Source organism: Oncorhynchus masou, chromosome 9 (assembly GCF_036934945.1).
Source record: "Oncorhynchus masou masou isolate Uvic2021 chromosome 9, UVic_Omas_1.1, whole genome shotgun sequence".
Lineage (NCBI taxonomy): Eukaryota > Metazoa > Chordata > Actinopteri > Salmoniformes > Salmonidae > Oncorhynchus > Oncorhynchus masou.
Window position 1 is genome coordinate 58,843,971 of NC_088220.1, and position 22,484 is coordinate 58,866,454.

General features: G+C 42.0%; 1 protein-coding gene across 1 annotated transcript; it reads left to right on the forward strand.

The window, feature by feature from the left end:
- Nucleotides 1–1,125: 1,125 nt before the first annotated feature.
- On the forward strand, nucleotides 1,126–8,633 carry LOC135545032 (olfactory receptor 11A1-like). The gene is made up of 3 exons (XM_064972690.1): nucleotides 1,126–2,004; nucleotides 4,605–4,625; nucleotides 8,460–8,633. Exons 1-3 carry the CDS (start codon nucleotides 1,126–1,128, stop codon nucleotides 8,631–8,633), a joined length of 1,074 nt encoding a protein of 357 aa, XP_064828762.1.
- The last annotated feature ends 13,851 nt before the right edge of the window (nucleotides 8,634–22,484 follow it).

Below are 22,484 nucleotides of genomic sequence, written 5' to 3' on the forward strand. Positions count from 1 at the left end.
CATCTGAGATCCCCAAGGATTGGAAAGCTGCCGCGGTCATCCCCCTCTTCAAAGGGGGAGACACCCTGGACCCAAACTGTTACAGACCTATATCCATCCTGCCCTGCCTATCCAACAGATCACTGACCATCTCGAATCCCACCATACCTTCTCCGCTGTGCAATCCGGTTTCCGAGCCGGTCACGGTGCACCTCAGCCACGCTCAAGGTACTAAACGATATCATAACCGCCTCCTGGGACATCCCACATCTCACTCCTATGGCCTATTTATTGCCTACCTCCTCATGCCTTTTGCACACAATGTATATAGATTATTTTTTCTCATTCTTTTTTTCTACTATGTTATTGACTTGTTTATTGTTTACTCCATGTGTAACTCTGTGTTGTTGTCTCTTCACACTGCTATGCTTTATCTTGGCCAGGTCGCAGTTGCAAATGAGAACTTGTTCTCAACTAGCCTACCTGGTTAAATAAAGGTGAAATAAAAAATAAAATAAACAAAAACATATTGTTGACACATATTAGTGTTATTTAAACGATAAGAATGAGCGTTTTGGGTGGATTTTTCATTTAAAAAAGGCATTTGAACACCCTGGAGGGCATGTGATACAAAATGGTATCTGTTTTTCTCTATATGGTTTCCTTGACTCTGAAAATATCTAATTATCCCCAGGTGTCCCCAGGTATTGGTAATCATTTGCATATCACACCATGGCAGGCTTCTTTTTAATTTTTTTAATTTTATCTCACAAGTATAAGAATCAAGTGAGGAGCTGAGTTTAAGGAGGTCATCATGGATTAGAAATGAGCAGTCTTCATTTTGGATTTAGAATACATGGAATCAATGTATTATTTTTGAATTTAATTGTAAAGTTACATGAGTGCAGGATAAAAATAATAATATTGCTTGAATTCTGTTATCAGGAGAATGAAAAGCTGTCTATATTGGTGAGTATACTGTATATGTGGGGAAATCTATTACTCAATCAACAACTCAAGGAAGTATCCATTTAGGTTGTCTGTTCTTTGTGATTTCATCAATTTAACTTATATGAAAGCTAAAGTAGCAGGATTTGCTCCTCTTCTTCAAACATTGACAGCGCATATTTAACAACTCCCAGGACCATGGAAAACTCTACTCACTTTAAGGTCTTCAGGCTTGCTGCATACGGTGATATCGGACAATTGAAGTATTGCTACTTTGCTGTAGTAACTGTAATATATTTTGTCATCATTCTTGTCAATGCTTTACTTATTGGAGTTATCTGCATTGAAAGAAGCCTTCATGAACCCATGTATGTGTTTCTATGTGCTTTGTTTGTTAATCAGTTGTATGGGAGCACTGGTTTGTTTCCTGCTCTCATGTTTTACTTGCTGTCTGACACACATTATATTTCCCTTCTTTATTGTTATCTCCAGATTTATGTGTTGTACACATGTGCTCTAACAGAATTTAGTAATTTAGCAGTTATGTCCTATGACAGGTACATCTCTATTTGTTATCCTCTACAGTATAACAATATTATGACACCTAAAACCATTTGTGGCTTAATTCTGCTGTCGTGCTTGTCTTCTTTTTTTCTCATCGCCATCATTATCTCCCTGAGTTTGCGACTGCAATTTTGTGGTAACGTTCTAGACAGACTGTATTGTGACAACTACTCAGTAGTCAAGCTTGCCTGTTCAAATACTATGCTGAATAACATATGGGGTCTTGTTGTCACTGTGCTTTATATTTCTTGTACTATATTTCCTACCATATACTCATATGTAAGAATTCTACAGATATGTTTAAAGTCTTCTAAAGAGATGAAACAGAAAGCATTTAACACCTGTACACCACATATAGCCTCTATGCTGAACTTCTTATTTGGCTGGTTATTTGTGATTCTACAAGGCAGATATGAAACTGCAGATCTTTCACCTATACTTCGCACTATTTTATTTGTTTATTTTCTGATATGTCCACCAATTTTCAATCCTTTAATGTATGGTGTTAGGATGGTTAAAATCAGGCATGCTTGTAACAAGGTACTAGGCCTTAACCCTGAAACATAACCTGAGAGTTCCTTTGTGTAATTTAAAATGATGTGTTTTCTTACTTATAGTTGCTATAGTTGACTGTAAAAATCGCATCAAGTTTATCATGTATTGTAACTGAGAATGTTTTGTGTCATATTAGCGAGTTAGTTGCATAATTACAGAGCATCAAGGAGAGCTGCCCTCCCTACCTCCAGACTATGCTCAAACAGATGCTGAGTGGGATCTTTGGGAAGACCCTACATCCCAAACCATTCTGCCAGATCTGGATGCTTGGCCCTCCCACTCAGGACAGCTATGTCACTGCCAATCTTCCTAAAACATTTCTCTTCTTGAATTTTTAAATTTTTTGTTGCAGTTTTCAAGTTAATTTCCTGCAGTTCTACACATTTTGCCATGAGGCAGAAATAAAGGGAATCTCTCACGAAGGCTGTATATTGCAGGTTTTTTCTGCAATGTACATGTTATGAGTGCTTACTTATTCTGTCAGTGATGGCTTATGACCGGCATGTCTCCATTTGTAAGCCATTTTAATTTTAATCCCATAACCATTTTCTCTCACTTAGCAATTGTTAAACTCTTCTGTGTTGAAAGTGCACTGAGCAACCTGCATGGTATATGTATCATAGCAAGTCCAGTTGTTTCACCTTTTGTGTTAGTTGTGTTTTCATACGTCAAAATATGACTTATTTGCTTGAAAGCCTCAAAGGAGTCACGAAAGTAGGCTTTTAATACATGTTCTCCCCACTTGATCACTTTCATCAACTTCTCTACAGCCATCATTTTATCTGTTGTTTACAATAACCAGAGATACCTGTACAGTTTATTCTGTTCCATAGCCATGGGGGAAAGATATTCTATGCCCGCACTACAGAAGGCTATATTGGTCCGCTAATGCAGGATTAGTAAAGGCCTAGTGTGCTACTTTTGTGAGAGAAAAAGTTAGCCAAAAATATTAATATTTGTTATTAATTCAGATTTTTCAGGGGGTGCTGCATCACCCTCAGCACCCCTACTTCCTGTGGCTATGTTCTGTTCCCACCACTGTTGTAGGGATTAGGACCAAGGAGATCAGAAATCTGAACCTAACCTGGAACCAATTATGACTTTAGATGGTACAGCAGCAGGTCCAGGGTTACTGATTTGAATCCCAGGACTGACAAGAATATCTGTCAAGATGTGAGCTGCCAGAACTGAATGCTTATACTGTACATTTGTTATTTTATCATCAACATAATTGTTTGTATTGCATTTTATTTCTGTAAATGTATTTTACTGTCATAGTACTGTAAAGCACTGTAGTAAAGTCAAGTCAGGGATGCTGCTGTGGCTCTGACCCTATTTCTTCTAGAATGTCAGTGGATATGTACTGTATGTGTGTTTCAGGGGGGTTGGGGAAAGGGCAAAATGATGTAAGGTTCCAATAAGTTATGCTTCCACAAATGGGCAGTAAAGTATTCCTCTAGTAGTGAAAGATCTATAGACTTAGATCATCAGTATATCTGTCCCATTATGGCATCTGCGAGAGCACTGGAAGCACCATTGAGGCATTCTCCATTTTGAAGTAGTCCATTTTCTTCTACTACTTCTACAAGTTTTCAAACAAACTGGAAGGGTGCATACTGCCACCTGGACAGTTATGGAAAGTTTGCTCATAAGTATAATTCATGGGCTGATCCCCCAGTTACTACTTCAAAATGGTGAAAGTCCTCAATGCCGCAGCCCATGCTAAAACTGGCTTTTGGGCACTACAGTCCTCTATCTACCTCTATGGTTACATAGTTTTTGGACCAGTCACTGAGCTAAAGATGGATCAGCCCATCCGGCATCCGTCATGTAACTATGGTTACATCGTTTTTGGACCGGTCACTGAGCTAAAGATGGATCAGCCCATCCGGCATTTGCCCTAACTTCCTGGCCCGTCTGTTTCTGCTTAATTCTTAAATATATGTTCACACGGTCATTTAAGCGCAGGTGTTGTTTAATACCACTATCCAATGATAATTTCCCTGAGATGAAAAGCTTGTGAGCTGTGTTCGTTTTAACATAGAGAACCGCTTACAGCATAACATTCTAAGTGAGTGGTTCCCGCACAAGGTGTCGGCACTACCCCCCCCCCCAAAAAAAACTGGGTAGTGCATCAGCAGTTCCTCTTGTTTTGTTAGTCATTGCATACCTTAGAGAGCTATTTACAACTTGTCAGAAATGTACAGATCAACTAGCCCATGTCAGCTAATGTTTTTGCATTTATTTTTTGTCCATAGATATCGTCGTAATTGTTTAGTCACACAAATATCACATGAATACACATAAGACATGGCAAAATGTATGGAATTGCAAGAACATTTGATTTAAAATTGCAACATTTTCTTTGTACCCGATGACAAAATGTGTAGAATGGCAGGAAATAATCATTAAACTTGCAAAATTCTCTCCGCCAACAAGAGAGGTGTGAACAGTTTGTGTCATAAACAGTGCTTGTGCCCATAGAAATAGATCAATGTTAAAATTAGTACTTAAAATCAGTCCTAGGCCTAAGATAACAATTGACCAAATGTCTTAAGTCCAAGATAAGAAAAGTATATGTACAGTGTATAGAGTAGACCTATGAACAGCTATTTTCACTTAAATGTCCAATGCAGCCATTTTTCTCTCAATATCAAAACATTTATGGGTAACAACTTAAATACCTTACTGTGATTATTTTTTACCACTTTAATTGAAACCAAACAAAAATGGCTTCTTAGCAAGGAAACAATTTCACAAGCAAGAATCTTTTTTGAGTGTCTAGGAGTGGTCTGATTGAGGAGGGGGAAACTGAAAACTAGCTGTTATTGGCAGAGAGGTTTGGAACTCTTTTTTTATTGGTCAAGTAACTACAGTATACTGAACAAAAATATGAACGCAACATGTAGGTCCCACGTTTCATGAGCAAAAATAAAAGATCCCTGAAATGTTTCATGAGCTGAAATAGAAGATCCCAGAAATTGTCCATACGCACAAAAGATTCATTCTCTCAAATTTGGGTCATAAGTTTGTTTACGGTTAGTGAGAGTTTCTCCTTTGCCAAGATAATCCATACACCTGACAGGTGTGGCTTGTCAAGAAGCTGATTAAACAGCATGATCACTACACAGGTGAACCTTGTGCCGGACACAATAAAAGGCCACCAAAATGTGCAGTTTTGTCACACAACACAATTCCACAGATGTCTCAAGTTTTGAGGGAGCGTGCAATAGGCATGCTGACTGCAGGAATGTCCACCAAAGCTGTTGCCAGAGAATTTTATGCTCATTTCTCTATCATAAGCCGCCTCCATTTTAGAGAATTTGGCAGTACTTTAAACAGGCCTCACCACCGCAGACCATTTATACGGGGTCGTGTGGGTGAGTGGTTTGCTGATGTCAACGTTGTGAACAGTGCCCCATGGTGCAGGTGTGGTTATGGTATGGGCAGGCATAAGCTACGGACAACGAGCGCAATTGTATTTTATCAATGGCAATTTGAATGCGCAGAGATACTTTGTTGTGCCACTCATCTGCTGCTATTACATGTTTCAGCATGATAATGCATGGCCCCATGTCGCAAGGATCTGTACACAATTCCTGGAAGCTGAAAATGCCCCAGTTCTTCCATGGCCTACATACTCACCAGACATGTCACCCATTGAGCACGTTTGGGATGCTCTGGATTTACATGTACGACAGCGTGTTCCAGTTCCCGCCAATATCCAGCAACTTCACACAGCCATTGAAGAGGAATGTGACAACATTCCACAGCCCACAATCAACAGCCTGATCAACACGATGCGGAGGACATGTATCGTGCTGCATGAAGCAAATGGAGGTCACACCAGATACTGACTGGTTTTATGATCCACGCCCCTACTTTTTTTTTACGGTATCTGTGATCAACAGTCCATCTCATTCCCAATGATGTGTTATCCATATGTTAGTTCAGAGTTGGGAGGGCCAAGAGACCAAAGGTGTCAGAATGGAGTGCTCGGGTTGGGGTGTATGTAAGGTTTGATCATAGCCTGAAGGTAGGGAAGGGCAGTTCCTCTGGCTGCTCCGTCGGCAAATACCTTGTTTGATATTGGATCTTGAAATCATGAAACGACAATTGTCTTATGAATATAGATTACAATACCTTAAGTGTAAAAATTTTAATAAGACATTCAAATATATAAAGTAATTCCAAAAACGAGGCTCCTGTGCACAGGTTTGGAGAAGATTGCTGCTGAACTGATCGGGACGAAGGAGGACAATGGCCATGGTGTTAAGAGATTTTAGCATGTGTGAATATACGTTTTTCCAAAACTCATTACATGGACTGGTGTAGTTCACAGAATTTCCAACCTCATGAGATCTGTTTTTATCATGACTTGTCAATACTTGGCTTTTACTTGTTATGATTAAAGATAATTGGATAGCCTTTTGATCCGGGGCAAGCTATTTCGCACCAGGTCCTTCTATCAAAATCCTCCTCTCTCCCTCTCGCTCTCGCTCAAACGCTAAAGAATGAATTGTATTAGTAAATGTACTACTGCTACTGTAGACCTAGGTCCAATCACTGCAAAAATACATAGAATTTACTAATCATACATATCAATAACCGTTCTTTTATATAGCTTAATAACAAGATAGATATTGGTCTCCACTATGACATACAGGTGTCAAGTGTATTAGAAATGCAGCTGTATGCTACACCTAAACTATAGCCTACTGTAGCCTATCAAAGCTAATTTAACATATAGGTTTATAATATTAGATGTCGATGAAATTGAGAAAAGTGCAGCCTGGTCTCAAACTAGACGTAACATGGTAAATGTAAATTCAGTCAACAAATTTGTACAATAATTTATGTTATGTTTGGTATGGTTACATAAGACAAAAGGTTACTTAGGGCAAAAATTTAAGGAGGGTGGGTAGTTGGTTGGTTGCTATGAAACGTTACAAGTTGTAATTAGTAACATATCGTACTAAATGGAGGGAGACTGATTTACATTAACTATGTTACGTCTACCCCTGATTCCAGATTGAATAGTGAGGTAGCCTACGGGAATGGAGTGCAATGGAACATGAAAGAGAATGATTTTAAAACAAACAAATAACACACACATTTTTGGGGATCTATATATAATCAAATAAGAGCACTTATTAAGGTTTCTAGCAGACCTAAGGTTTCCAATCACTGTTCAAAATTAGTTCAAACAAGTGAAGTCTTAACCAAATGAACAACAGAGACAAAATGCAATATCAAAGTTGATTAAAATAGTTTGGGGAATGGCCTCCTCTCCGAGGGAAGATTTGACGGCAAGTCACATATGTCACATTAATGGAAGGTGTGAAAAACATTCATTTGTGTTTCCCTGGCTGAGTTGACTAGCTGATATGAGCTGATGGCCCGTCAGTTGAACTATAAATGTAGGATCTTAATTTGAGCCAGTTTGCCGCAACAGGAAATGTGAATAATTATGTGGATTTTAATTAATGGAAATTTTGTAAGGGTTGATACAATTTCCGTCAGAGGAAATCAAGTCAGAAATTTCTAAGTGGAAATTACAAACTTCAGAAGTCTTTTTAAACTTCAAATACATTACAAATTCGACATTTCCTGCAACACAGGAAAGTTCTCCTGCAACAGGGTGATCAAATGAAGATCCTACATCTGTAGGAAGTTTGCTTGTGACACATTTTTGTCTTTGGGTCATTGAAGGCTGTCGGTGTGGGCATGAGGTATGGGTGAGATGGCGGACAGGAAAAAAATGAGAAAAGTGGAACGCCCAATTTTTCAGTTTTTGATTTGTTAAAAAAGTTTGAAATATCCAATAAATGTCGTTCCACTTCATGATTGTGTCCCACTTGTTGTTGATTCTTCACAAAAAAATACAGTTTTATATCTATATTTGAAGCCTGAAATGTGGCAAAAGGTCGCAAAGTTCAAGGGGGCCGAATACTTTCGCAAGGCACTCTACCTCTGGATGCTAATGCTATACAAACATTCCAGAGGCTTACAAAGCCATTCCACTCCTCCACCCGGGACAGTCTGATCACCTTTCAGTGTTCCTACTCCCCAAGTATTTACCCCTCATTAAACACGTGAAACCATCAGTGAGGACAGTCAAAGTGTGGCCAGAGGGGTCAACATTTTCAACATACAGATTGGAGATTGTTTGCCACTCAGGCCATCCTTGTCTCCCATACGGACATCGAAACATATGCTTCTTCCATTCTGGATTACATCCACATCAACAATGTCACCACCCATAAGCTAAAAAAGACCATCCCACACCAGAAGCCTTGTATGAACAGAGAGGTAAAGACACGCAAAAAAAGGCCTCAAGATGTAAACATGACCACAAACTGCGTATTGAGGAGCACTTTAACAACAACTCCGACCCTCGACACATGTGGCAGGGCATCCAAGCCACCACAGACTACCGGCCAAAAAACCCTACTCCCACAGCCAGCGACATCTCCATCTCAGATGAGTTAAACAGGTTCTATGCTCACTTTGACCGGGACAACACAGATCCAGCCATCAAAGCTGAGCTCCCCCTCTATCCATCGCAGATGTGTTGCCTGCACTGAGCAGGGTGAATGCCCACAAGGCTGGTGGTCCTGTTGGCGTCCCCGGTCGTGTGTTCAGAGCATGTGCTGGGCAGCTGGCCGAGGTCTTCACAGACATTTCAACCCGTCATGGGCCGAGATGGTTGTCCCCACGTGCGTTAAGACCGCAACCATTGTGCCAGTGCCGAAGCAGTCGACCGCATCAAGCCTGAATGACTTCCAACCTGTTGCACTCACCCCCACGATAATGAAGTGCTTTGAAAATACTTGTTTTGGGCTACCTTAAACAAATCAAATCAAATGTATTTATATAGCCCTTCATACAACAGCTGATATCTCAAAGTGCTGTACAGAAACCCAGCCTAAAACCCCAAACAGCAAGCAATGCAGGTGTAGTCAAGGAGAGACTAGTCAAGGACCATATCACCTCCACACTACCTGACACCCTAGACCCACTCTAATTTGCTTACCGCCCAAATAGGTCCACAAACGATGCAATCTCAACCACACTGCACACTGCCCTAACCCATCTGGACAACAGGAATACCTATGTGAGAATGCTGTTCATCGACTACAGCTCGGCATTCAACACCATAGTACCCTCCAAGCTCGTCATCAACCTCGAGACCCTGGGTCTCGACCCCGCCCTGTGCAACTGGGTACTGGACTTCCTGACGGGCCGCCCCCAGGTGGTGAGGGTAGGTAACAACATCTCCTCCCCGCTGATCCTCAACACTGGGGCCCCACAAGGGTGCGTTCTGAGCCCTCTCCTGTACTCCCTGTTCACCCACGACTGCGTGGCCACGCACGCCTCCAACTCAATCATCAAGTTTGCGGATGACACAACAGTGGTAGACTTGATTACCAACAACGACGAGACGGCCTACAGGGAGGAGGTGAGGGCCCTCGGAGTGTGGTGTCAGGAAAATAACCTCACACTCAACGTCAACAAAACTAAGGAGATGATTGTGGACTTCAAGAAACAGCAGAGGGAACACCCTCCTATCCACATCGATGGAACAGTAGTGGAGAGAGTAGCAAGTTTTAAGTTCCTCGGCATACACATCACAGACAAACTGAATTGGTCCACTCACACAGACAGCATCGTGAAGAAGGCGCAGCAGCGCCTCTTCAACCTCAGGAGGCTGAAGAAATTCGGCTTGTCACCAAAAGCACTCACAAACTTCTACAGATGCACAATCGAGAGCATCCTGGCGGGCTGTATCACCGCCTGGTACGGCAACTGCTCCGCCCTCAACCGTAAGGCTCTCCAGAGGGTAGTGAGGTCTGCACAACGCATCACCGGGGGCAAACTACCTGCCCTCCAGGACACCTACACCACCCGATGTTACAGGAAGGCCATAAAGATCATCAAGGACATCAACCACCCGAGCCACTGCCTGTTCACCCCGCTATCATCCAGAAGGCGAGGTCAGTACAGGTGCATCAAAGCTGGGACCGAGAGACTGAAAAACAGCTTCTATCTCAAGGCCATCAGACTGTTAAACAGCCACCACTAACATTGAGTGGCTGCTGCCAACACACTGACACTGACTCAACTCCAGCCACTTTAATAATGGGAATTGATGGGAAATAAATATATATATATCACTAGCCAAAGTAAATATATCACTAGCCACTTTAAACAATGCTACCTTATATAATGTTATTTACCCTACATTATTCTTCTCATATGCATACGTATATACTGTACTCTATATCATCGACTGCATCCTTATGTAATACATGTATCACTAGCCACTTTAACTATGCCACTTTGTTTACATACTCATCTCATATGTATATACTGTACTCGATACCATCTACTGTATCTTGCCTATGCTGCTCTGTACCATCACTCATTCATATATCCTTATGTACATATTCTTTATCCCCTTACACTGTGTATAAGACAGTAGTTTAGGAATTGTTAGTTAGATTACTTGTTGGTTATTACTGCATTGTCGGAACTAGAAGCACAAGCATTTCGCTACACTCGCATTAACATCTGCTGTGACAAATAAATTTGATTTGATTTTGATTTGATTTGATTTTAGAAGCACGGTGGCTAGGAAAAACTCCCTAGAAAGGCCAAAACCTAGGAAGAAACCTAGAGAGGAACCAGGCTATGTGGGGGGGGGGGAGAGATTACAACAGAACATGGCCAAGATGTTCAAATGTTCATAATAATAATCACAGGCAGAACAGTTGAAACTGGAGCAGCAGCACGGCCAGGTGGACTGGTGACAGCAAGGAGTCATCATGTCAGGTAGTCCTGAGGCATGGTCCTAGGGCTCAGGTCCTCCGATAGAGAGAAAGAAAGAGAGAATTAGAGAGAGCATACTTAAATTCACACAGGACACCGGATAGGACAGGAGAAGTACTCCAGATATAACAAACTGACCCTAGCCCCCCAACACAAACTACTGCAGCATAAATACTGGAGGCTGAGACAGGAGGGGTCAGGAGACACTGTGGCCCCATCCAATGACACCCCCGGACAGGGCCAAACAGGAAGGATTTAACCCCACCCAGTTTGCCAAAGCACAGCCCACACACCACTAGAGGGATATCTTCAACCACCAAATTACCACCCTGAGACAAGGCTGAGTATAGCCCACAAAGATCTCCGCCATGGCACAACCCAAGGGGGGGCGCCAACCCAGACAGGAAGATCACATCAGTGACTCAACCCACTCAAGTGACGCACCCCTCCTAGGGACAGTATGAAAGAGCCCTATTAAGCCAGTGACTCAGCCCCTGTAATAGGGTTAGAGGCAGAGAATCCCAGTGGAAAGAGGGGAACCGGCCAGGCAGAGACAGCAAGGGCGGTTCGTTGCTCCAGAGCCTTTCCGTTCACCTTCACACTCCTGGACCAGACTACACTCAATCATATGACCCACTGAAGAGATGAGTCTTCAGTAAAGAGTTAAAGGTTGAGACCGAGTTTGAGTCTCTTATATGGGTAGGCAGACCATTCCATAAAAATGGAGCTCTATAGGAGAAAGCCCTGCCTCCAGCTGTTTGCTTAGAAATTCTAGGGACAATTAGGAGGCCTGCGTCTTGTGACCGTAGCGTACGTGTAGGTATGTATGGCAGGACCAAATCAGAGAGATAGGTAGGAGCAAACCCACGTAATGCTTTGTAAGTTAGCAGTAAAACCTTGAAATCTGCCCTTGCCTTGACAGGAAGCCAGTGTAGGGAGGCTAGCACTGGAGTAAAATGATACATTTTTTGGTTCTAGCCAGGATTCTAGCAGCCGTATTTAGCACTAACTGAAGTTTATTTAGTGCTTTATCCGGGTAGCCGGAAAGTAGAGCATTGCAGTAGTCTAACCTAGAAGTGACAAAAGCATGGATTAATTTTTCTGCATAATTTTTGGACAGAAAGTTTCTGATTTTTGCAATGTTTACGTAGATTGAAAAAAGCTGTCATTGAAACAGTCTTGATATGTTCTTCCAAAGAGAGATCAGGGTCCAGAGTAATGCCGAGGTCCTTCACAGTTTTATTTGAGACGACTGTACAACCATTAAAATTAATTGTCAGATTCAACAGAAGATCTCTTTGTTTATTGGGACCTAGAACAAGCATCTCTGTTTTGTCTAAGTTTAAAAGTAGAACGTTTGCAGCCATCCACTTCCTTATGTCTGAAACACATGCTTCTAGCAATGGCAATTTTGGGGCTTCACCATGTTTCATTGAAATGTACAGCTGTGTGTTATCCGCATAGCAGTGAAAGTTAACATTATGTTTCCGAATGACATCCCCAAGAGGTCAAATATATAGTGAAAACAATATAGTGGTCCTAAAATGGAACCTTGAGGAACACCGAAATTTACAGTTGATTTGTCAGAGGACAAACCATTCACAGAGACAAATTGATATCTTTCCGACAGCTAAGATCTAAACCAGACCAGAACTTGTCCGTGTAGACTAATTTGGGTTTCCAATCTCTCCAAAAGAATGTGGTGATCGATGATATCAAAAGCAGCACTAAGGTCTAGGAGCACGAGGACAGATGCAGAGCCTCGGTCTGATGCCATTAAAAGGTCATTTACCACCTTCACAAGTGCAGTCTCAGTGCTATGATGGGGTCTAAAACCAGACTGAAGCATTTCGTATACATTGTTTGTCTTCAGGAAGGCAGTGAGTTGCTGCGCAACAGCTTTTTTTTTGAGAGGAATGGAAGATTCGATATAGGCCGATAGTTTTTAAAATATTTTCTGGGTCAAGGTTTGGCTTTTTCAAGAGAGGCTTTATTACTGCCACTTTTAGTGAGTTTGGTACACATCCGGTGGATAGAGAGCCGTTAATTATGCTCAACATAGGAGGGCCAAGCACAGGAAGCAGCTCTTTCAGTAGTTTAGTTGGAATAGGGTCCAGTATGCAGCTTGAAGATTTAGAGGCCATGATTATTTTCATCATTGTGTCAAGAGATATAGTACTAAAACACTTGAGTGTCTCTCTTGATCCTAGGTCCTGGCAGAGTTGTGCAGACTCAGGACAACTGAGCTTTGAAGGAATACACAGATTTAAAGGGGAGTCCATAATTTGCTTTCTAATAATCATGATCTTTTCCTCAAAGAAGTTCATGAATTTATTGCTGCTAAAGTGAAAGCCATCCTCTCTTGGGGAATGCTGCTTTTTAGTTAGCTTTGCGACAGTATCAAAAAGGAATTTCGGATTGTTCTTATTTTCCTCAATTAAGTTTGAAAAATAGGATGATCGAGCAGCAGTAAAGGCTCTTCGATACTGCACGGTACTGTCTTTCCAAGCTAGTCGGAAGACTTCCAGTTTGGTATGGTGCCATTTCCGTTCCAATTTTTTGGAAGCTTGCTTCAGAGCTTGGGTATGTTCTGTATACCAGGAAGCTAGTTCCTTATGAGAAATGTTTTTAGTTTTTAGGGGTGCAACTGCATCTAGGGTATTGCGCAAGGTTAAATTGAGTTCCTCAGTTAGGTGGTTAACTGATTTTTGTCCTCTGGCGTCCTTGGGTAGACAGAGGAAGTCTGGAACGACATCAAGGAATCTTTGTGTTGTCTGTGAATTTATAGCACGACTTTTGATGTTCCTTGGTTGGGGTCTGAGCAGATTATTTGTTGCAATTGCAAACGTAATTAAATGGTGGTCCGATAGTCCAGGATTATGAGGAAAAACATTAAGATCCACAACATTTATTCCATGGGACAAAACTAGGTCCGGAGTATGACTATGACAGTGAGTAGGTCCAGAGACATGATGGTCGATGATGGCTCCGAAAGCCTTTTGGAGTGGGTCTGTGGACTTTTCCATGTGAATATTAAAGTCACCAAAGATTAGAATATTATCTGCTATGACTACAAGGTCCGATAGGAATTCAGGGAACTCAATGAGGAACGCTGTATATGGCCCAGGAGGCCTGTAAACAGTGGCTATAAAAAGTGATTGAGTAGGCTGCATAGATTTCATGACTAGAAGCTCAAAAGACGAAAACGTCTTTTTGTTTTTGTAAATTGAAATTTGCTATCGTAAATGTTAGCAACACCTCCGCCTTTGCGGGATGCACGGGGGATATGGTCACTAGTGTAGCCAGGAGGTGAGGCCTCATTTAACACAGTAAATGCATCAGGCTTAAGCCATGTTTCAGTCACGTCAATCACATCAAGATTATGATCAGTGATTAGTTAATTGACTATAATTGCCTTTGAAGTAAGGGATCTAACATTAAGTAGCCTTATTTTGAGATGTGAGGTATCATGATCTCTTTCAATAATGACAGGAATGGAGGAGGTCTTTATCCTAGTGAGATTGCTAAGGCGAACACCGCCATGTTTAGTTTTTCCCAACCTAGGTCGAGGCACAGACACGGTCTCAATGGGGATAGCTGAGCTGACTACACTGACTGTGCTCGTGGCAGACTCCACTATGCTGGCAGGCTGGCTAACAGCCTGCTGCCTGGCCTGCACCCTATTTCATTGTGGAGCTAGAGGAGTTAGAGCCCTGTCTATGTTGGTAGATAAGATGAGAGCACCTTTCCAGCTAGGATGGAGTCTGTCACTCCTCAGCAGGTCAGGCTTGGTCCTGTTTGTGGGTGAGTCCCAGAAATAAGGCCAATTATCTACAAATTCTATCTTTTGGGAGGGGCGGAAAACAGTTTTCAACCAGCGATTGAGTTGTGAGACCCTGCTGAAGAGCTCATCACTCCCCCGAACTGGGAGGGGACCAGAGACTCTGCTGTAGAGCTCATCACTCCCCCTAACTGTGAGGGGACCAGAGACTCTGCTGTAGAGCTCATCACTCCCCCTAACTGGGGGGGACCAGAGACTCTGCTGTAGAGCTCATCACTCCCCCTAACTGGGAGGGGACCAGGGACTCTGCTGTAGAGCTCATCACTCCCCCGAACTGGGACGCGGCCAGAGACAATTACTTGATGCTGACACATCTTTCTAGCTGATTTACACGCAGAAGCTATGTTGCGCTTGGTGATCTCTGACTGTTTCATCCTAACATCGTTGGTGCCGACGTGGATAACAATATCTCTATACTCTCTACACTCGCCAGTTTTAGCTTTAGCCAGCACCATCTTCAGATTAGCCTTAATGTCGGTAGCCCTGCCCCCAGGTAAACAGTGTATGATCGCTGGATGATTCGTTTTAAGTCTAACACTGCGGGTAATGGAGTCGCCAATGACTAGAGTTTTCAATTTGTCAGAGCTAATGGTGGGAAGCTTCGGCGTCTCAGACCCTGTAACGGGAGGAGTAGAGACAAGAGAAGGCTCGGCCTCTGACCCCGCCTCCTTGCTTAATGGGGAAAACCGGTTGAAAGTTTCTGTCGGCTGAATGAGCGACACCGGTTGAGCGTTCCTACAGCATTTCCCTCCAGAAACCGTGAGAAAGTTGTCCGGCTGCAGGGACCTTGCGAGGGGATTTATACTAACGTTACTATCTGTACTTACTGGTGGCACAGACGCTGTTTCATCCTTTCCTACACTGAAATTACCCTTGCCTAACGATTGCGTCTGAAGCTGGGCTTGTAGCACAGCTATCTTCGCTGTAAGGCGATCATTCTCCTGTATATTATGAGTACAGCGACTGCAATTAGAAGGCATCATGTTAATGTTACTACTTAGCTTCGGCTGTTGGAGGTCCTGACGAACCATGTCCAGATAAAGCGTGCAGAGTGAAAAAGTTCAATGGAAAAAAAAAAGTTTTGGGAAAAAACAAAAATATAAACGGTAATTAAAAAGTAAAAACCGTAAAGTTGTCAGGTAGCAAAGTAAGGTTGGCAACAAAACGCACAGCAACACGTAAACAAGTCTGCAAGTTGTCCTGCCTCTCTCCAACACTGGATCTCCACCAGTTTGCCTACCCACCGAACAGGTCTACAGAGGACGCCATCTCCACAGCTTTACACTCAGCCCTGACCCACCTGGACAAAACCAACACCTATGTGAGAATGCTGTTCATAGACTTTAGCTCTGTACATATATTGTTGCGAAATCCTGCACGGATCCTTCACCGTGCGCTGCCACTTTAAGAGCGCATCAGCAGTAAGGAAGGTGGAGATAAAAGACAGCTCTTTCAGCTCTCTGGGTGGGAGCTATTGGTTGGTGCGACAGTTTGATTGTGTGTGCTATGCTGCAGTAGTCTGTTTGTTTTCAGCGTGTTTAGTTTATAAAGTGTTTAACTTAATCATCGGTATGACCGCTCTAGGTCGTGTTATCGTTTGGGACTGCACCAGTTATGGATTGCATGGATTAGTAGCAACATTGATGCGAAGCTTTGACATACAAACCATCAGATGGTCAGACAGTACAACTGCAAGCCTGAAGTCAACAGCAAATATCTCTCTTTCGCTCTCTTTCTTTTCCCTCTATCGTTCCACTGCTGTACACTGCTGGCAAACTTTCTATTTTTCAAATGCACTTCCCGTTGATGTTCATTATCGCTGGACTATTATTGCCCTGCCAGAAGTATTTGGGTTGACATTTTAGTTAAAAGGGAGGTTGCTTTCAAGTTGTGTATTGTATTTGAACGGGATTGAGGTGGGGTGTACTAATGACATGTGGCAGAGAAGATTGTGGACATTTGAAGGCCTTTGTTTTGTCTATGAACACCCCCCACATTCATACCTTCTGCACTCCTCCACTGGAAGGTAATACAAATTATTGCAAATTCTCTCTTGATGACTTGGTTCTTTCATGTAAATTGTTTCTATGAAGTTGCCGTTCAATTGCTCTGCCATTATTATTATTATTATTATTATTATTGTATGAGGTATTAATGGTGGGGTTCCCCTGTGCTGTGACGTGGGTTTTATATGGTTTCTTCTTTTTTCTCTCAATTGGCTCAATCTGGCAAACAGGCTACACTCTAGACAGTCTCTTCTGCTGATGTCTGTGGGTGTGGTAGTGGTACTCTCATTTCTGCTCTTTTCCTTTCGGCATGATTAGTACTTGCCTGGCGCCCGAACAAAATCTTTACTTTTACACCTCTCTAATAAATACCGCTACAATCTTATCAAAAATGCAACTCATAGCTAGAAGCATCAGAATCCCTAGAAAGGTTGTTCCAACCTTGAATATGACTGGGCAAAGTGCCAACAACAGGAGAGCCATCTATTCCATAGTACTGTCCTTTGCCAACACATACACAACTAATTAATTAAATGCAAAGATTGACCTATTCAGTTTCTACAGGAATCTACATCTGAAGGCCTGGTACAAGCAAAACATCTCTCCAACTACAGACACCAGTGTTTCAGGTCAGGCAGTTTCTGTGCCCTCAAAAACACATTTTAAGCCCAAGTCCACCTTTTTTCCCATTGTCCAGAATGTCACACTAAATGCATTTACCAAGAAGGTGAATTTTGGTGTGGATAATCTGTTTGAGAGCTAAATGTACTCTAACCAAACACAATGTAATCTTTCTAAGACAGAGAGGGATGCAGTTGAATCATTATCCAAAAATGGACGGATTGTGGTTAAAAAAGCAGACAAAGGTGACGCTACAGTATGAGAGAGAATGGCTACATGTCAGACAATGAGTTCAAATGTATTTTCAATGACAGTCTGCGTATGACTTCTTTTTATCTTCTACCAAAAGTCCACAAGAATCTTGAAACCCTCCCCAGAAAAACCAGTCATTGGTGGTAATGAAAGTCTGACAGAACCCATTTCCAAGTACATTGATTACTTTAATAAGCCTGTTCTGCCGTCACTCCCAGCCTATCTTTAAGATACCACAGGTGTTAATTAAACAACATAGGTACAGCTTCCTTTTTAGTCACCGTGGGTGTGGAGTCTCTATACATCACCATTGAACATGAACAAGGATTGCCAGCTATGCACCATTTCTTGAGTACCCAGCCTGAGACTGAAATGCCTCCCACATAATTCATTGTCTCACTGACTGAATGGACCCTTAATAATAACATCTTTGTCTTTCAGGACTGTATTTTTAAACAAGTCAAAGGATATGCCATGGAATCTTGATACAGCCCTTATGCTGGTTTGTACTTACGTAAATGGGAAAATGTCTTAATTTTGGATCCTTCTAAAAACCAGTTATTTTACCGGATTATATGGTGGGGTTTGCCTGGTCTGGCTTCGAAGATTAACTTATTTCCTTCCACCAATACCTTAACAACATTAACCCTAACATCACACTAACTATGGAGTACAGCAAGGATCACTCATTTTATGGACCTTGACATCAGTAAAAATTACAAATCAATCTTTAGGAAGCCTACAGATGGGAATACCATTCTGAGGGCAGACTGCTTTCACCCCAAAGGCTAAAAGAGAATATTCCATATGGCCAATTCCAAAGAGTCCGCAGATTTTGCGATCAGGAAACAGACTACAATTGGAGAATCGCTTCTTGAATTAGGGCTACAGCGCTCAGGTCCTGAAAGATGCAGGTATTGGGGCCGGACGACTTGACAGAGAGAACTTGTTTTACGAAGGGGAGGGCCTCGTGATGCATCAGTGTACTTTGTTACAAAATACAGCTGTCATGACGTGGCCTTCTTTGGGAATAGCGTGTCTTCCCCCTCTATCTCTCGCCTACACCCAGGCTGCTGTTATCTCAGGTCGTAAATTACTGGAGAACAAAGGAGAACAAAGGAACCTCTTCTCCAGCATAGAACTTGAGAACTGAACAATGTACATGTTTTGGAGAAGGTGTACACGGTCAGGGAAGAATCCAGCTACGACCGGTCCATTTCGTTTAATGTTTGTGAAACTCATGATACACAATACAGCCACATTACCATAACTCTGTTTATACAAGAGTCTCAGTTATGCGGCTTGTATCTAATTGTTGTATAAAATGAATGAGTAAAGATGAAACTATTTGTGAAATTATGTAATGTGAATTTATACTGTTTAATGAAAGGGAACCCAATTCCCTTTAGGTATGATGTTCCTCAAGGCTCTTTTCTAGGAAAGTTCTGGTTTTCTACAGTTTTCAGAATTGGGGTGAAAAATTATATTCTGCTGGCAAAAATGTGTCATTAGGATGTTCCCGGAACGTCAACAAATGGTCGCCTAAAGTGGTCTTGAGATCTTGTCTAGTTCCCAGTTTATCCCAGGGGCTTCCCTGATTACTTTTGAGATTTTTCCGATAGTTTTAATGATCTTTCAATTGTATCTCTTCAGTTAGTTTTGTTCAGTTTGGAAAGAGCATGGTTAATACTGAAGAGGAAATATCCAATCAGGATTTTTCTTTGTTGGTCTCTGGGTAAAAAAATATCTAGCTCGCTCAGCCAGCCATTGTCTATGTCTTCAGAAGCTGGGTAACCGAAAGGTTGCTGATTCGAGCCAGTAAGGTATAAAGTTGTGCAACTGACTTTCCCTGCCATTCAATTGTGTTAGAGCGGGATTGTGGAATGAACCAACCACATTTGGACTTGCAATGGGTGGAAGCATTTAAAAAAAAAAGTGACATGTCTAGGCACATCACTACTGAGAGTGCAAGAGCAAAGAATCAGTGGCAAGAGCAAACTGTAATCTTACCACACTAGTTGCTAGTGTGTGTTGTAGTAGTGTGACACTGGCGACGGCTGCTGCAGCAGCAGGTGTTTTCATTTTCCATATTTTTATTGACTTTTAAAATATACAATCCACCTGCAGTGAAGCTGCTCAACATTTGCATTACATTTTAGTCATCGAGCAGATCCTCCCATCCAGAGCGAGCAGGGTCAAGCATCCTGCTCAGGGGCACATCGACAAATCCCCTTGCCAGCCAACTCGGAGAACTGAACCAGGAACCTCACGGCCACCAATTCAGCACCCTTTGCTCCCAACCAACAACCTTCCTTTTTAGTGTCTTTATTTAGTTTTATATTTTTACCGTCATTTTACCACTCACTCAGCAACTTCACTCTCACTCATCTCCAGTTCCAGATTCCAACTCTCGGTTTCTCTCATCCCATCCCACCTATCTCTGCTGGCCATTCCCTTCAGATTTCAGCCCATTAAGTGATGTTATGTTGTCTGTTCATTTCTAGATTTTTAAAGTTTGATTCAACGTAGGCTATCGAAATATTTTTGTTCCCTCTGAAGGCCTTGGTCCGATAGTCACAGTTCAAAACTAAGTTTTTAGGACATTGTGTCACGATTCCTCTGGATGTTTTGTCTTGTTCACATTTTTTGTTGCAAAGAAACGTTATCCATGTTTACCCAAGGCATGTATATCCTAGTTTCATTACACATCACTTGTTACTGTCGCCAAGCCCATCAAGTTCCTGATCTGTAAACTACTGGTGCAGTCACAACCCCTTGTCTTTTGACAATGTTAGGGACCTCACCCCCATACACAGTGCTTTTACCATACACTGTTTTCAACTCACATATTTGACATACATGATTACATTGTGCATGTTCATTTATACAGTAATTATTATTCAAACATGTCCTCACCTGGGATTTGAACTCATAACATCCTGCTCTTCATGCTATGCCACATCCTAACCTCTTTAGAATACTATTTTGTGATGTTCTGGAGACGTTCTAAAGATTCATTTTTGGTTGCAGGGACTTTCCATTGGGACCATCCCACAACGTCCTAATGACTAGTAAAATGAAAGTCCTGAGAACGTCCTAAAAAAGTCCTGATATTGTCCTCAGTGACGTTCTGGTAACTTACAGTGAACTAGACAATAGTTCCCCAGAGACATTCCCTTGGGTCCTTCATGCGACATCCTATTGACTAGTAAAATGAAAGTCCTGAGAACATCCTAAAAATGTCCTGACGTGACTTACAGGGAATTACACAAAGGCCTCCAAAAGAGCGTTCCCTTGGGAGCATCATATGACATCCCATTGACCGTCATGAAACGTCTCCTTGTAGTCATTGAATGTCCCACGGATAATGTCATGTCAGACACAAATAGGAACATGATGTTCCCTAATGAACATCAAAATATATAATAACATTATAACATTATACTGAGACCAAACCGGCATCTGTACTGAACGTCCTCTTACCGTCCCGAGGATAACATCATGTTTTAAAGTTCCTAGAATGTTCTCAGAATGTCAGTGGGATAACGTCTCGCTCAAACCTTTAAAGCAATGTTTCCCAAACATGGTCCTGTCGACCAAAAGGGTTGACACAGTTGATTCAAATAATGAGCTAATTAATCATCAGGCTTTGATTATTTGAATCTTATTTTAATCCCCCCTCCTCCCCCCCTCAGACGATCCTGTAGGTTAAGAAGCCAGATGTGGAGGGCCTGGAATGGTGTAGTTACACGTGGTCTATGGTTGAAAGGCCGTTTGGACGTACTGCCAAATTCTCTAAAACAACTACTTTGGGTAGAGAAATTAACATGACATTTTCTGGCAGCAGTTCTGGTGGACACTCCTGCAGCCAGCATACCAATTGCACGCTCCCTCAAAACATGAGACATCTGTGGCACTGCATTGTGTGACAAAACGGCACATTTTAGAGTGTCCATTTATTGCCCCCAGCACAAGGTGCACCTGTGTAATGATTATGCTTTTTAATCAGCTTCTTGCCACACCTGTCAGATGGATGGGTTATCTTGGAAAAGGAGAAATGCTCACAAACAGGGATGTAAACACATTTGTTCACAAAATTTGAGAGAAAGAAGCTTTTGTGCGTGTGGACATTTTCTGGGATCTTTTATTTCAGCTCATGAAACATGGGTCCAACACTTCACATGTTGCGTTTTATATTTTTGTGTTGTGTACTTCGTTTAGTGTAATAATGAATGGGGGTGAGGTTGATGAAAATCAGACATGCAAAACATTTGCTAATTTGTGAAATATTGTCATACCTTTTATTCACTTGCTGATCTCCATTGGCTACCTGTCCCTCAAAGAAATTGGTTAAAAATTCTCCTCATTTACTAGGCTCTTTTTGGCATTGAACCAGCCTACCGGTCAGACCTACTCTCCCCTATGAACCTCCGCACACCCTAAGTTCAAGCAATACCAAACTGCTCCATGCCCCCAGGACCTGGCTCCTAACAGTAGTTGGGATCAAGACTAAGGGCTGGAATACAGGACCCAGATTAAGACTGGTCCTAGAATAGAACATATTCTCAATGGAGAATCTCCATTGACAGTGTGGTTTAGTTAAGGAGTAGACTCTGGTCCAGGAAACCGTCCCTTTGTCAGAGACTTGGATTGGTTTCACGGAACTATTTATTTATTGTACATGGTGCACAATACATAGCAAACAAACTCCTGCTAAAATGTTAGAGTGTAGCCTTCCCAGTCCATTGGTGATGGGGTGGTAGGTAGCCTAGCGGTCAAGAGCATTGGGTCGGTAACCAAAATGTAACTTGGTCAATATATAAACTACAGTATATTGTTTTCTTGATTCCGAAAATATCTAATTTTCCCCAGGTATTTGTGGCTAT